Source organism: Chiroxiphia lanceolata, chromosome 14, assembly GCF_009829145.1.
Source record: "Chiroxiphia lanceolata isolate bChiLan1 chromosome 14, bChiLan1.pri, whole genome shotgun sequence".
NCBI classification, from domain to species: Eukaryota; Metazoa; Chordata; class Aves; order Passeriformes; family Pipridae; genus Chiroxiphia; species Chiroxiphia lanceolata.
Window position 1 is genome coordinate 1,824,831 of NC_045650.1, and position 15,905 is coordinate 1,840,735.

The following is a 15,905-nucleotide window of genomic DNA, read 5'->3' on the forward strand; positions in this document are numbered from 1 at the left end:
ATAATACCCCCAGACCCAGTAACCTTGCAGGCATCCAGCTGCTGTGTTTGAGATGCTCTGGGGTACAGTGAATCTGACCTACTCAAATGAGTGTGAGACGGGAACTGAACTTAATTCCATGGCTCCCATGCCATGTTTGGGTCTCAGTGGGAACCTCCCTGGGAGCTGGTGTAGCTGACTGATAGAAAAACTCTGTCCTGCTTATTAGCACAGGGCTCAGCAGTTACAAATTAGTGATTATTCATCTGTGAACAGCGTTCACTCTCACCATCCACAGCAAGAGTACAGACAAGAACTCCAACAAACTCCAAACAGAAAAGGCTGTTGGCAGCCGTCAGGATAATCAGAATAAAGGCAGAGAGATACTGTGCTCAGCCCCTGTGATGTCTATCAGGGAGCTATTTCAGTTGCTCCCAGAGGCATTCATATCTCAGCCCATCTGTGTCTGATCCTAAATTACTTATGACTGTGAGAGATCAGGGATTTCCCCATAGATAAGGGGAGGGGGGTGGAACATAATTTCTGTGTTTGATATTTATATTAATGGTAGAGCACACAGAAAGCATTTAATTCCCAATAAGAATTTAGGTGACTTAAAAATATCAGTAAAGATTAGTTAATAAGAAAAAGACACTCCATCCAGCAGCTGCTTTTTTCCTTTACGAATTTTCTCCTTGGTATAGGATTAGGTGGCAATGAGTATGATGAACATTGAAGATTAAGTTCTCTAATAGCATGATCCAGCTGCAAGCCAAATGTTACACAAAGACCCTGGCAAGACAGGAAGAAAGAGAGAACATAAAAGACTTTGTACTACAACAGTCTCTACCCTCAGAGTGCTTCACAGCTATGACTGGAGTTGCTGATCTCACTTCTTGGAAAGGCAAAGATAGTCATCCCCATTTTCAGAGGCCAGGAGACAGAACATCTTGCTCCCAGGTGATGCAGGGGTGGTGGACTCACAAGAAGGACTCGGAGTTGCATCTCAGCGAAGTATATCTTCAGCTAGGGACAGGTTCTGCTCGACAGGTCATGGAGAAGGAGATGCTTTTGGGATTACCTCCTCTAGAAATGCATCTGCAGGCTTGTCTACAAGTGAGGATCACCCTGGACAATGTTGTGCCAGCAATACCATGGGCTTCAGAGCATCCATCATGATTCCACCCCAGCTGGCAACTCAGCCCCACGCAGCCGCTCTCTGCCCCACAGTGGGGTGAGGGAGAGAATCAGGAAAGTGATAAAACCCATTGGTTCAGATAAAGACAGGTTAATAGATGAAGCAAAAGCCAAGCATGCAAGCAAAGCAAAACAAGGAATTCATTCACCACTTCCTATGGCAGACAGGTGCTCAGCCATCCCCAGGGCTCTGTAACACAGAACGGTGATTTGGGAAGACAAATGCCATCACTCCAAATATCTCCCCCTCTTCCTCCTTCTCCCCCAGTTTTAAATGCTCAGCATGAAGCCATATAGTCTGGGCTATCCCTGGGTTCAGCTGGAGTCAGCTGCCTTGGCTGTGTCCCCCCTCCTTGGGCAGCCCCAAGACAACTCACTGGTGGGGCTGTAGGAGAGGCAGAAAAGGCCTTGGCTCCATGCAGGTGCTGCTCAGCAGCACCAAAAACATCCCCACCCTGTTTCCAGCACAAATCCAAAATACAGCTCCACACCAGCTACTGTGAAGAAAATTAACTCTTACCACAAACAAGGACAGCATCAAATGTTTAGTTCCTGCGTTAGCTGAATTGAGCATAAATGCCACCTTTTGGAGGCATCTCTTTTCATTAATTCAGCTGTCAGCACATTCTCTGTCATGTTCGTGGGATGGTGTCTTGTGCTGCCGTTTTAACAGAGATTGGAGGCTCCTATAATGCAGCAATCCTTGGAAAAAATGCTTCATACTGTGCTTGTTAAGCATTGGAGAAATAGTGATTTGTAGTCACATATTCTCTTAAACAAACAGAGCTCCTGGTGCAGTACATTTGCCTCTCATTCTGGACCATCTACAAAACTGGACAATAAGCAGATTTTTAAATTATCAGCATCTCTGCTTTTCATTGTGCAGAAGCTTCAACTGATACCAAATCCTGTCACACACAATACATTCATGTGAAGTGATAAAAGGCTGTGATATGCACGTGCACTATTTCTATCTATGGCACATGAAAGGCTTTGCAAAAAGGTGCGAAAACATATTTGGGCCCGTACTTATAGGCTCATACTAAACTTTGACTTAGGAAAGGCCTTGGTCTAGTGTTGAAGACATCACCTTGCTTTTCCAAACCTCAGTTCTGCTATTGGCACTGAAGAAATTTCCTTAACTTTATGAAGGAATTTGAAATGATGGATGATAACAGAAGTTCCACAATATTATTAGGATTTCAGGCTACTTCAAGCCTAGAAGGGCTGTAACTAAGCTTTTTCATGTTCTTGTATTTTATGTGCATTGATTTAGTGCTATGAATCCTAGACAACATTTAATGAGTTGAACATTCAGTGGTTTAGTTTAGTAAATGAATTTGATGGTTTAGTCTAAGTAACAAGGAAAGGAAAGTTACCAAAAAGCAATCAATTCTTTAGCCAGCACACCAATGGCTTAGTTGACTTCTTCATGATAATTCATAATTCCAGTGTTTCTGCAAACTGGAAATTTTTGTTTTTTCCATCCAGCTGCACTGCTGGAGATTTAAGCAGCAATATTTACTGATTTTAAATCTGTAGTTAGTAAGTTGGACTAATACAAATTAGTAAAACTTATAGTTTTAAGTGCTTGGCCTTGTCTTTAATAAAGACAGCATCTGATGGTTTGTGACATTAGGGAGAGCCTCTTTCTGTGTATGTTTAAATTTCCCATGGGCCATTTTCAGTGAGGTTGGGACTGGCTTGATCGGAAAACTTAATGGCTTTTTCCATTTCCATTCCCTTTTGCCAATCTGCTCTTTAAAGCTGCTCTTTCATGATGTGTGAATTTCTCTCCATTTGAAGAACTAACATCAGATACAACTGAGAAAGCAGATTTTAGAAATGAGCCATTAGGCAGAGAAGAGGCACTTTTAAGATGCTTGCAAGTTGCACAGCAACCAGAGGAACATATAGTCATTTGATTTCTCAAATGACTTTGACTTTGACTCAAGGGAAAAACAGTTTTGTTCTCCCCTTAGAGCTTTCTATCATATGTGATAAAGAGAAAATGTGTTTATAACATTTTCTTCCTGGAAAAAAAAAAAGAAAAAGAAAAAGAAAAAAGAGTTGTGCGTCATGTCAGAGAAGCAGGAGTTGTAAATCAGTGCAGAGCATATCCAGTAACAGCTCCTGTTTGGGATCTTAAATGAGAAGATAGAGCAGTGTAACCTTCTGTTTCTTCTAGATTTTAAGCATAAAGCACTGACCCTTATGAAATCAGAGATTAAAACCCAACCAAACAGCCATCGAGGCTTGATGTTTTTTGGTTTCTGTAGAACTGTTTCTTTAACCTGCCCAGAGAAGCTGTGGCTGCCCCATCCCTGGAAGTGCCCAAGGCAAGGTTGGACGGGACTTGGAGCAACCTGGGCTGGTGGAAGGTGTCACTGCCCATGGCAGGGGGTGGAACAAGGTGAACTTTAGGATCCCTTCCAACCCAAACCATTCTGTGATTCCGTGATTTTATAATCACTGTCCCCAAGTGTGGAAATGCTACAATGACATTTTTCTGATCATTACAAGGTCTTGGCTTTTTCTGAAGACCCTGTCAGCTATTGCCCACTTTCTGCTGCATGCATGTGCAGATTGATTCCAAATCACATCCTCTTCTGATATTCTTTCCCAAAGCCCTCTGGGACAGAGTGTCATACTTGTATGCTAGATGCAGAAGTCATCAGAAGTTTATTGTTGTAATAACACATAAAAATCCAGCTTCATAAATGCCAGATAGTCCTCTTGGAGATCTTATTTTCAATGCTGATTTGGGTCATTCTATATATTTGAACTGCCCAATCCAAAAGTGGTCTGTTTCTAATACAAACATCTTGTTACAATATATAAAATATATTAACAGAATCTAAAAATACTTATAAAAGTGAATAACTTCATCACACTGAGCAACTAATTTTTCCTTTCGCTTGACCTTGGTTTAATCACTTTGAACACGGTGGTGACAGTGTTCTGCTGATATAGACTGCTCTGAGAACTGCACTTCAAAGTCCTCCCAATATTGGGCAGCTTTTGTGGTGAATGAATATTTAAAAAAATATCAGTGTGTGCTAAAGCTTTTATTAAATTAATGCCTCTTTCACACTGAATCTGTTCTCCTGGTGACTAAGAGCTACAGGAATGTCTAGGTACCTTTGGACATGACAAGAAGAGCCTGGTACCTGTCTCATAAATGCACATGGGATGGCTGACTCAGGATGAGTCACTGAGGGCAGTAGTAATATATATGTGCTTCTTCTGGAGGCAAAAAATCATACCAGTGTGGGGTGGCAAAACAGAAGGACTCTTGTATTCAGTAGCCCTTTTGGTACTACAACATATTCCTTCACAGAGCTGGTTTAAATTGCAGTGGTGAAAGAGTGTTTTGCCTGATAAAATATTCCCTGAGGGCAGTGAAGAGTGTGGTGGCACCACATCCCTCCAGAGATCCCTTTTGAATACAGGTGAGCCAAGTTCACACAGAATCACAGAGTCCAGCTCTTAGGTGAGTGGCCCATATGGGGATCAGACCCACCCCCTTGGTGTTAACAGCACTGTGCTCTAACCAACTGAGCTGATCTCAAATGTAGTGAACAGTAATGTCATCTTCAGGTTACTCCCTGCTTTGAACCTCCTTCATAAGAGGTCTCTTCTCCTTCATCAATGCTGCTACAACTGTTGTTGTGTCCATTGCAAATGTGATTCTTTCTGATATAGATATGTCCAATCATACATATATTGCTACAGGAGCATGTTTATCCAAAACTCTATCCATGCTAAGCTAATTTTTCTGGTTTAATTACAGCACAGTGAGTATAACAGGCATCCTCAGAACAATGGCTGAGATTTTCTTTGAATTTCTAGTGCAGATTAGAAATCAAATACGTAAAGAAAAACACAGTTGTCTTGGTCTTGCAGACATCTCTAGTTATCTCTGGGTCTGAAAAGCTTTGAAAACCATGGGGCTGTCTGGGTATAATCAGGAACATAAAGTCTTCTGGCATAGAGCAGAAATATCGTGGCTTGAGTTTGAAATCCCAGAGGCTGGTTGGTATCAGAACAGTCTGAAGTCAGTGCAACCTAAGCATGTCTGGTGTGGACTCACTGAGATGCAGTAAATCACCATCACAATGCTATTTTTTACAGAGTGAAAGTAAACTCCCGGGTGTCACTTCTGGTGCTGTGATCAAAGATTTCTTTTGGCCTCCATTTAATCTCCTGCATTTTACAGCTGCTCTCTTCCTGAATGGCGAGGCTTGATTACAAATGTGCTGTCCTGCTTCCCAACAGATGTCACCTGGCTACACCTCACATTGCTGCCTCATGCCCAGCCCACCCACACATATTGTGGCCTCCTTGCACAGAGCCACGTGCAGCACCCCCCACAATTCTGGAGACATTCTCTCTCTCACACACACACACACTCAGAGGTTTACACCTTTTCCCTCCTGTCTCATCTTCTAGTCACTTCTTGAAGATGCTGACAGTGCTTTGTTTGAGGCAGTCGAAACCTGAAACATTCTGAAAAGAAACGTGCTCAAACACATGGGAAGAGAAACAGCTTGTAGTAAATTTTCATTGTGTAACTTTTGCACGAGGTTTTTATGTGGTGAGTGGCTGATCTACATGAGGATGCTTCAAATAGAAAAATAATACTTCTTCTGTGAGAAGAAATCTTAAATCTTACATAGAAAAATAAGAGCGAAAGCTGCCTCCTTTCTCCCTTCTGTCTCCAAAATACACTTTTCCACCCCATAGCTGGCCCTGAACGTATTATGAGGGTTTGTGTGGGCTCTAACACATATGTGAGGGGGAGTGCACATGAAGCACCAATCAGTAATAGTCTTTCTCTCTTTTTTCCTCCTCAGTTTGTTGCTCAGCCAAACTGCCAGCAGCTACTAGCAACACTTTGGTACGATGGTTTTCCAGGATGGAGGCGGAAACACTGGGCAGTAAAACTGTTGACCTGTGTCACCATTGGACTGCTGTTTCCCGTGCTGTCCGTGGCGTATCTGATTGCACCGAAGAGCAGGCTGGGACTGTTCATTAAAAAGCCATTTATAAAGTTTATCTGCCACACTGGCTCTTACCTGACCTTCCTCTTCATGCTCCTGCTGGCGTCGCAGCACATCGTCAGGACTGACCTTCACATGCAGGGGCCACCTCCCACCATCGTGGAGTGGATGATCCTGCCCTGGGTTCTAGGTAAATCCCAAACACGACAAAGCTGAGCCACAGTTGCCTGACTGGCACCCTTGGCAACTGTGTGGGGACTCATTCCTGATCTCAGCATCATCAGCATGTGAAGAGATTTGGCAGCCAGCTCCAGAAACTGTGCAGAACAGCTGAGCTCCTTCTGGAACAACAGATCCTGCTGGCCTAGGGCTCTTCTGCTGTTCTGTTGCCATCTGACTTTCCTTTAGACGTGACCCTGAATAAACCGTGGCAGATGCAGCTCTCTCCCTGCTTCCCCCGTGCTCTGTGCAAGGAGAGGGTTAGGAATTAGCTTCTGGGTCACACACAGTGTCACCTCTCCTGCTGGTTCAGTTCTGCTGGCTGGTACACAGCAGCAGGCAGTGCCCAGAGCCTGTCTCTGCTCCTACCTGCTCCCTGCCTGGCTGCCCCAGGCAGTGTGCAGGTACCAGCCCAGTTTATTCCTGGGCTGCCAGACTCCTAAATAACCTACAGGAAGGCGAAAAAGGGAAGATAAATCTCACTCTGTGCTGATAATCACTGACCAAATCAACATCAAATACTCTAATATAAGCAGGAGAAGGAGAGAGCCCTGATTATAAGAAGGTTAAACATGAGGCTCTTATTCCAGTCTGGCTTGGGCAACCACAACTGGGATGTACAGGTGAGGTAGGGTGAGATGAGGTGAGTGAGATGAGATGAGATTGAGATGAGATGAGATGGGAGAAGAGCAGACAAGCATAGTTTGATATATTTTTGATGAGACTATTTAGCCTTCCAAACTGAGGTCTAACACAACAGCAAGTGGAAACCTGTGGGCTCCATCAGGAGCACAAGGTCTCCTCTGATTCAGTGCCCATCCCCCTTGCTGTGCCATGAGCATGTGGCACCACTGTGAGCTGGGGTGTTACTGCCAGACCTGCTCAGTGCTGGAGTTCCCACTGCAGGACCTACCATGGCTCCTGGGAGCTGCCAGAGCCCCAAGTCTCCAGGCACATTCAGTGACACGGACAACCACTGGGCAATGGTTTCCACACCTTTATAGCTCTCCTCCAGCCTCTCCTTTCCCATACCTGCTGGCTCCTCTCTCCTGGTAGCACTAGGACACAGCTCCTTGTTTCTGTGTTCCTCCTGGTTCTGTGCTGAACAGCCTCAGCTGTTCCCTGTGCCAGACCTGATGCAAAACAAGGAAGGAAAGTGGGATGTTCCCAAATCACTTTGGGTGGTGACCCAGGGCACTGTACTCCTTGCACAGCTCTACCCACAGCCTCATTGTCTGATCAAACTGATTTATGGCATTTGAATGCAGATGTTGGTAGAAACTTCAGAGTAAGCTGAGGAAGTTAAATGTCTTCCCTGAGCTTAGGTGATCACTTTAAATTTGTGGTTAAAATTGAGGGAAATGGCAGGCTTGTCAACAAAATTGATTTGCAGATGAAAGAAGGATAATCCATTAAAAAAAACACGTCTTACACCTGCCTCCTCTTCTTGAGTTCCTTTGTTTCTGATAAATACAGATATTGTAGGACTGTTTATTAAATGGAGAAATTAGAACAGTTTCACCTGATTAAAAGTTATTATTTATGAAATATTTTCCACTATAAAAGGAGAGAGAACAGACACACACAGCATTGCTGTAACTATAGTAACCAGCAATGATAACTCACTATAAATACAGTGTATGAGTTCTTCAACAGGATTCTTTTCACTGATTTATTTTATTTTATTGTTTTGTGTTCATACAAAGACATGGAGGCAGCTGTAATAAGATTACCTTACTGGCCTTGACATTATGCTTGTCTGACTGCTGACCTGCTGGCTGGCAGCTGAACAGGTCAGATTGATATTTGGGTGTGTGCAGCAGCTCATTTCAATTTTACTTGCTCTTAAATTGAACTTTCAGCTCCTTAAAGTTGAGTTGCAAGTAGCATATCAGTGACCACTGCAGTATCTTGTGGTTAGGTAGGGGCAGCAATTTGAGAAACTATGTTAGTAACAACCTGGAGGTGTATTGGGGGGGGGGGAGGGGTGGATTTTATGTTTGGTTGGTTGTTGGTTGTTTTTTGTTTTGCTTTTGGTTTTTTGTCTTTTCACACATGTTTCAGGTCTTCATTCAAGGATAATATTGGAAACTGGGTAATTCAAAAATACCTGGGGCTCTAAAGACATTCTCAGAAGCATGTAGGGGTTGAAGGAGCCTAGCTGCCATTTACTTTTTAATGGGACTTAGGCTTTCAAAAATACTTAAACAGATCTACAGTAAAGGACATACAAGTTACTTAAAATCATAACTGTATGCCAGGTGAGTTTAGCAGAACTTCAGAAACTGCTCCTCACTCCTCCAGCTGCAAGGAGGTACAGTGAGCACTAGCAAGCGCCAAAAATTATTACCAGAAGGGATTTCAGAGTTGAGATGATGGGTTCTGGCTGTATCCTTGGGAACAAATACTCACCTCACAGGACCCCTGGCCACATCTGACATGAGATGAGTCACTGCCAAGGGAGGCAGTGCCAGGCTGCAGTGCCCTTTTTCATGCTGAGTCTTACCTTTTCTCACAAATAATCCCTGTGGGCTTTTTGTTCAGCAAGATGCATAAATACAGTGACTGAGCAGAGAGAATGAATTCACATCCTCCTTCTTTGGTGTGATATTTCCAGGTCAGGGAGGAACTGTACTGGCACGTAGAAGCTGGTACTAGTGTTGCTAGAGCAAGTCAGGAAAAAGTGTCTAAGAGGGGAATGAATTGCTTAGAGTGTCTATGAGAGCAGAAAATCTATTAGAAACAACACCTGATACAGTTGCTAAAATAGTTTATTCACATTGAACAAATTTCAGCTGAGCCAATCCACTCATACTGGTTATAATAAACATATTTCAAGCAGTCTCCTCGTGTGTGTATCTGGAGCTCTGGGTAGGAAACCAATGTCTTTTCATCTTTCTTTAGACTACATTCCCCACAGACTTGTAAAATGTCTCATAATCAGCAGCACTACACTTTGTAGAAGGCAGAAGGGATGAGACATTTTTTCCAAGCTGTTAATTTCCAGTTGTCTGGCAGTACATCAGATATGCACAGTGCTTTAATGGGAAATAATGCCTCGTCATGACAATGAATTCTCTGCCTTTCTTTCTACAGGTTTTATCTGGGGAGAAATCAAGGAAATGTGGGATGGTGGATTCAATGAGTATGTACATGACTGGTGGAATCTGATGGATTTTGCAATGAACTCCCTCTATCTTGCAACTATCTCCCTTAAAATTGTTGCCTATGTCAAGGTACAGTAACTTGGAACAGAGAATTTGTAATGTGCTTGTGGGAACTGTAGTATGCAGGGTAAAAACTGTACAAATCAAAATTACAGATCAAAGAAAATAGCTGCTTTTCAAGCAGTCCAGTTTTGAAAATTCACCTGGAAAGCTTATTAATTTGTTTGGAGAATGAATGTCCTGCTCATCCTCTTTGATTAAGGAGATTGTTTGGGCATTGGGTAGAAATTTCCCCACTTTCTGACCCTTTTGTAGCTGCTCAGTTGCCAAAGCTGTTCGTGTTCCATACTGACACTAGACCTCCTTCAACCATGTTAGACATAGTGAAAACATGATTTTTAAATAAAATGGAAAACCAAGAATAGGGTTATCTTAAAAAATCTACAGGCAAGATTTATAATCTCTAATCCTCCAGATCTGTAGATTGCTAATCAGAAGTTTGTGAAAGGTCTACTGAGAAAAGCAAGATGGTTAGTAGGAGGCTCCTATCTGATAAAAAGGAGTCAACTTACTCTTCAATACATAAATTATTGTCAGGGAAATGACAAAGGAGCAAGCTGGGGCTTTAACATCCTGTAGATTCTTCTCTGTCGTGTTCCATTTGTGCTAGGAGTGCACATCAGAACTCATCCTCAAAAGCACCTTCCACATTTATAAACTTCTGATGCTCCAAATTAGCATATGCATGTGGTTTGAAGCCAGAGGGTGGCCTGAAGCACTTTCCTTCTGTCTCCCTTTCTCAAACATGAGACACAAATGGCATCCTGTAAAATTCCTTATGCAATAGCTCTCTTTGGCTTCAGCTGAGCTTCGTGCTTGGCCTGATTCTTTCCTCGGTGTGAATCAGCAGTAGGTTCACTGCAGTCAGTGTAATTACTCAGGTGTAAATCAAGCAACTGGATTCTGCTCCTGGGCCACTCACACCCTTTCTGGTTTTGCTGTGCTACTGTGTTGGTTTTGCCCTGGTAGAAGGGCACTACTTCTTGTAGCCAAGCTCCCAGTAATCAGGACAAGCCCTTCTCCAAAGCAACCTTGTTTAGTCCTGCCCAGCATGTATGCAGGCAGAGAGGGAAAGAGGAGAAAATTTCATAAAGCCCATTGACTCCAAAATGCAAACAGCCCTGCTATGGGGCCTTTGTAAAATGCTGAAGGTTGTGTCTTGGTGAGTCATGTTTTCAAAGGGAAAAGCTTTAAGCTGATGGTGCTCCCTGAAGAGGCAGCTCTGTAACAGCATCAAAGCAGGAACAGATTATGTCTTTTATTCTCCCAACTTAATTCTTTTATTCAGAACCGGTGAGGAAATTACAGACTTGAAAGGTTGGTCTTTAAACCGCAAACAGAACAAAAAAATGATGGAAATTGTAAGATTTGGGAACAAATCTTAAAATGTTAACAGTCCTGTTCTTTCTCACACACAAATTACTAGAGGAGCTGTGTATCCTTGGATTTATACAGTCACATAATGAGATTTAAACTCACAGCCAAACCACAGGCACAAATGATATACAGCTTTGTTTGTGTACTCTGTAAGAACTACAGAAACTTGCAGGTTAAATACAAAGACCTATATGCCAGCACACAAAAGAAGCTTAGCAGGAATGTATCTATTTGAGTAGAGATCAGACCCTCTTGGATTAAACCTGGCTGATCTAAGGTCAGCACCCAATGAGGATCAATGTCAGACAATTCTGAGAGGTCCATAAAATCTGCTACAGGATCAGTTCTGAAACAGATGGCCACAGAAGTTCCCTTCTGACCTGTGTCACTTAGGGGTTGCAGTATGCTCTGAAACATGAGGATTTATAACTTTGATAATGGCTTCAAACCATTTTGCGACACAACTTGTTATTTATAGAACAGCCCTGAGCTGGAAAAGGTTGGGATATATGCCAATATACCATATTCTAACGCTTCTGAGATCTTCAAAGGATTACATGGACATTTAACTTCCTGCCAAATATCAGAAAAACTAAATTGCATACTGACATTTATGTTTTCCATCCTTGTTTTTACGTGAAGATTTTTTTTTCTTGATTTATCTGGTTCCGAGACCTGGCTCTAATATTGTCCGATACCAATTAAATCTTCAGGTTAATTATAGGGTAGAAATACCTTCTTAATCAGTTTTCATTTGCTGCATTGATTTATCATGTAATGAGGAATGGTAAATGTAACAGCCTGATGTAATTTATTTGTACTATTCTGTGTACATCTCTGCTGTGTTTAATCTTCTGAACAGACACTAAGCTAGGTAACTGCAGCCTTCCCAGATACCCAGCTTCATTAGATAACCCTAATGAAACAGCAGATTTCACTGTTACCTATGAGGCCAGGCTGCTCTGAAGAGACTATTTTCCAAGGAAGGATATACCATCGGTTTATAAAGGGGCAAAATATGACCCTAACAAGTTGTTTTAAAATAGGTATGAGGCACAGAAGACCTTTTCACATACCTTTATGTGCAGCCTTTGCTAAACCCTAGCAGAGAGCCCCTGGGCTGCTGTGTCCAGCCAGGCTGCAGAAGAGAATTGGGAATAACTCTGCAAATCTACTGTCTAGGCTTCCTGATCCCAACCACCCACCTCTGCTGCTGGATAGCCACAAGAAGTTAACATGCCTGCCTGTTTGTAAACATTTTAAGACCCATCTTAAATCAAGCTAACGGGCTCAGGCCATGATGTTCATGTAATAAAGAACAGTTTGGAAATGTCAGAAGCAATCTGAGGTCATGCTGAAATGCCTTTGTATCATGTCTCGTCTCCTTCATACAGAGGATTAGTTTGAAATATCAACTTGCTTTTAGCTACGTCCTTGAAAAAATCGGGAGCATATATTGAACCTTGAGATTTAAATAGAAAGTCCCTGAAATCTTGACTGTCAGTGTGATATTGGCAGTATTTCCTTTTAAAAGGTACAAAAATTATTTTAGGGGTCCTAAACACACTGGCTCTATTATTCTAAGTACATTTTGTTATACATGTTAAATGAGCAGAAAAAAATATTAAAGGGACAATTGTTCCTTGATATTAAATGTCTTTGACTCCAGTATCTGGTGCCAGTGTAGTTAAACCAGAGCAGTTACATTTACAGAACCAGCTCTTTTGTGTTACCTACTTGCATCTGGATGCACTTTGCTCAGAAAATGGTCCTGCTTTTACAGTTCCATTACAAACCCAGTTAATGTTATGGTTGATGCACTCAGTGTTTCAGCTGTAATTAAGACCTCTGGTTTAGCACTCTCCTAAAATTGCCATGACAAATTAACTAATAAGAAAATTAATACGAAGAAAGCATTTTGGTTCTGGGCTGTTGGCACTTTTTTTTTTTTTTGAGGTTACTGGGGAAGGAAAGCATCTGATAGCTCATTGCTTTCCTTCTTCCCTCCCTTCTCCCTCCCTCGCATTGTTCCTAGAATGTGCAGTGTTTTGAATGTGCAGTCATATTTAGGAGGAAAAAGAAAAAAAAGTAATTGTGAATTTCTCTCTGGATCCTGCTAAAATCTGAACCCCTTTAAATGCTGAAAGAGAAGGAGATTATTTATGATCTCATGGATCTAACAAACCCACATACAGTGAACCCAAAATTCAAAATTCAGAAAATTTTAAAAAATCTCGAATTTCTAAATTTAGGCTAAGAACGGCCAACATATCTGAAGCCCACATCTCACTCTGTCAGGGGGTCACAATCTAGAAGGCAGTTCATAAGAAGGCATCATTAAACCAAAGTCTCTGCCCTGATCAAATCAGCTTCAATCCTGAATCCCGAATGTTAGTCTGGCAGTAGCTGAGACATAAAAGTTTAGAAGTACTTCTTGTGTCACCAGTGCTGGTTAGGATTTACCCATGAAGGGTTTGTTATTAGCAGGTGTGGCTTTTTGAGTTATCTCTGAGTAATTACGACATAATTCACTTTTCTTTCTTGTTCTTTCTTTCAGTATAATGGTTCCCGTCCAAGGGAGGAATGGGAAATGTGGCACCCGACCCTCATTGCAGAAGCCCTCTTTGCAATATCCAACATTTTAAGTTCCTTGCGTCTCATATCCCTTTTTACAGCCAATTCCCACCTGGGACCCTTGCAGATCTCTCTGGGACGCATGCTGCTGGACATCCTTAAATTCCTTTTTATCTACTGTCTGGTGCTTCTGGCTTTTGCAAATGGACTGAACCAGCTTTATTTTTATTATGAGACCAGTGCCTCGGAGGAGCCCAACAACTGCAAGGGGATCCGATGTGAGAAACAGAACAATGCCTTCTCCACGTAAGATATTCTTTCCTTTCTGTTTTTAAGAGTGACTTCCACTGTCCCCTACATTACCTGCCTTTGCCTGTTGTCTGTCACTGCACTGAAAGTGCCTTTATTTATTCATCTGCAAATACCAGGAGAGGGGTTTGACCCTGCAGGAAAGGTGTGAGTTAACTGGGGCAGACATTCTGCTGAGCTCTGCTGTCAGAAAGACTCTTGCTTAGGTCTAGAAGTGGGAGACAGTTGTTTTAATTCTGGACCAAGGAGTCTCCCTACATGATCCTGCAACTTAAACCTTATTATGACTATGTACAGTTTCAGTATATTTGAGAAAGCAAGTATCCTTTTGCCACAGTAATTTTTTTGTCTAATTCTGGAGGAAAGGAGGCAAAGCTGAACAAAATGTAGAAAACAAGGGATAAACCTAATAAAGAAAGGTATTAATAAATAATGTCATACAGCAAAAACAACAATCTCACCTAGACCATTTTTACATGTCCATGACGTTGCAGGCTTGTCTGATTTCCTTGCAGTGGGCTGAGACTAAAATCCCAGCAAAACCCTTTTTGCTGGGAATGCTGGTACTTTACTGAGATGTTGGCATGGAAATTGCTGTGAGGACAGCTGGCAGAGCTGAAAGAGATAGCACATGCTGAAAAATAACATGAATTGTCTTTCTGATGTATTTGTTTTAATTACTAATAGTAGAAATAATTATAATAATCAGCCCCCACCCAATTGTTCTTGCTGCTTGCACAGTACTTAACTCACAATGGGAAGAGAAATAAATAAAGCACAGTCTAGAAAAAGGCCCATGCCCTACAAACAAGCAAAACAAAACTGTTGTCCACCATTTTATGCTAAATTAAATGAAACTTGTCATGATGCCCGATAATTCTCCACCCTCTGTCAGCTGAAGGCTTGGGGTTAAGAAAGGATTTGGGACATATTTGCACTGTTATCAAAAACAGATGATGGCTGAGGCCACATGACTCTGTTGGGAGAGGAAAGGGTCCAGCATTGTCCTGTGGGCTCCCTCCTTAAAGAAGTGTGGGATTTTCATGCCTTCAGGAGCATCATGACCTTAGAACAGGTAGATCAGGCACATTTTCCACTGCAGAGCAGGACCACCAAAGGCCTGATTAATTTTCTCATGAAACCCTTGTCTGTCTGGAGGAAGTGAACGAAACTGCACGGTGCTAATGAGAAACAGAATTAAAGATTTCAGTCTGTTTTTCTGTTTAATTGCTTTGCATGCCCCAGAAATATGTTGTGCTGCCCAGGCAAAGGAATTAAATAACAAGTAATGTTCCTTGATCTATGTCCATATGGATGCAGCAGAGGGAAGAAGGTTTGACCAGCACAGTGTGTGTTAAGGGGCAACTTCTACCTCAGAAAGGGTCAAACCCACAAAGTTCAGGACCAAATCCTGCCTTTCCTGCCTTCATCTGTACAGTGAACAGATGCATTCAGTTGAGCATTCTGGTTTGGACTTGTCACCACTGCAAGCCAGTTGTTTTACAGATTTCATTGTATCAGGTTAGTGGAAAACAACAGCAGGATTTGACTCAGAAAAACAACCATCCTCAAGTCTGTAAGGTGTAATGTCTTGGGAGCTAGAAATGATACAGAATTAGCAGAAAGTGTACAGATCAGCTTAAATACAGACCACAATTTCTCCTACCCTAGCATTCATTTAACCCCCCTGCCAAGGGGAATGTAGCACAGAAAGGAAATTGAGGGGGCTCAGCCTTTGTGGCAAAGGTTTGTGTGAAACAAAATCTCAGTGGGAGAGGATCCATTAGAGTGAGGTCTCCTGGCAGGGGACAGAACACTCTGCAGGTACTTTTTGTTTGAGACTCGCTTAAGAAATTTATTCAACGTGTTCTTGAAAGTTTAAATAGTCGTTATTAACACCCCTAGTAGAAGGTAACATTTGACTGTGAGCAAAAGCACAGCATGGGTTGAGTGGCTGGGAAGGAGCAGCTTGCAGATCCAAACACTGTTGAGCTGGGGCAAAGCAAACATGGCTGGAGCC

General features: G+C 42.2%; 1 protein-coding gene across 2 annotated transcripts in view; it reads left to right on the forward strand.

Moving 5' to 3' along the window:
• Positions 1–15,905, forward strand: part of TRPC5 (transient receptor potential cation channel subfamily C member 5) — a 103,731-nt gene that overhangs the window by 58,981 nt on the left and 28,845 nt on the right. For both annotated transcript variants that reach the window (XM_032702098.1, XM_032702099.1), the window contains exons 4-6: positions 6,033–6,369; positions 9,495–9,634; positions 13,560–13,882. In XM_032702098.1, the coding sequence (XP_032557989.1) occupies positions 6,033–6,369; positions 9,495–9,634; positions 13,560–13,882 (800 nt within the window). The remainder of the gene's footprint in view (positions 1–6,032; positions 6,370–9,494; positions 9,635–13,559; positions 13,883–15,905) is intronic.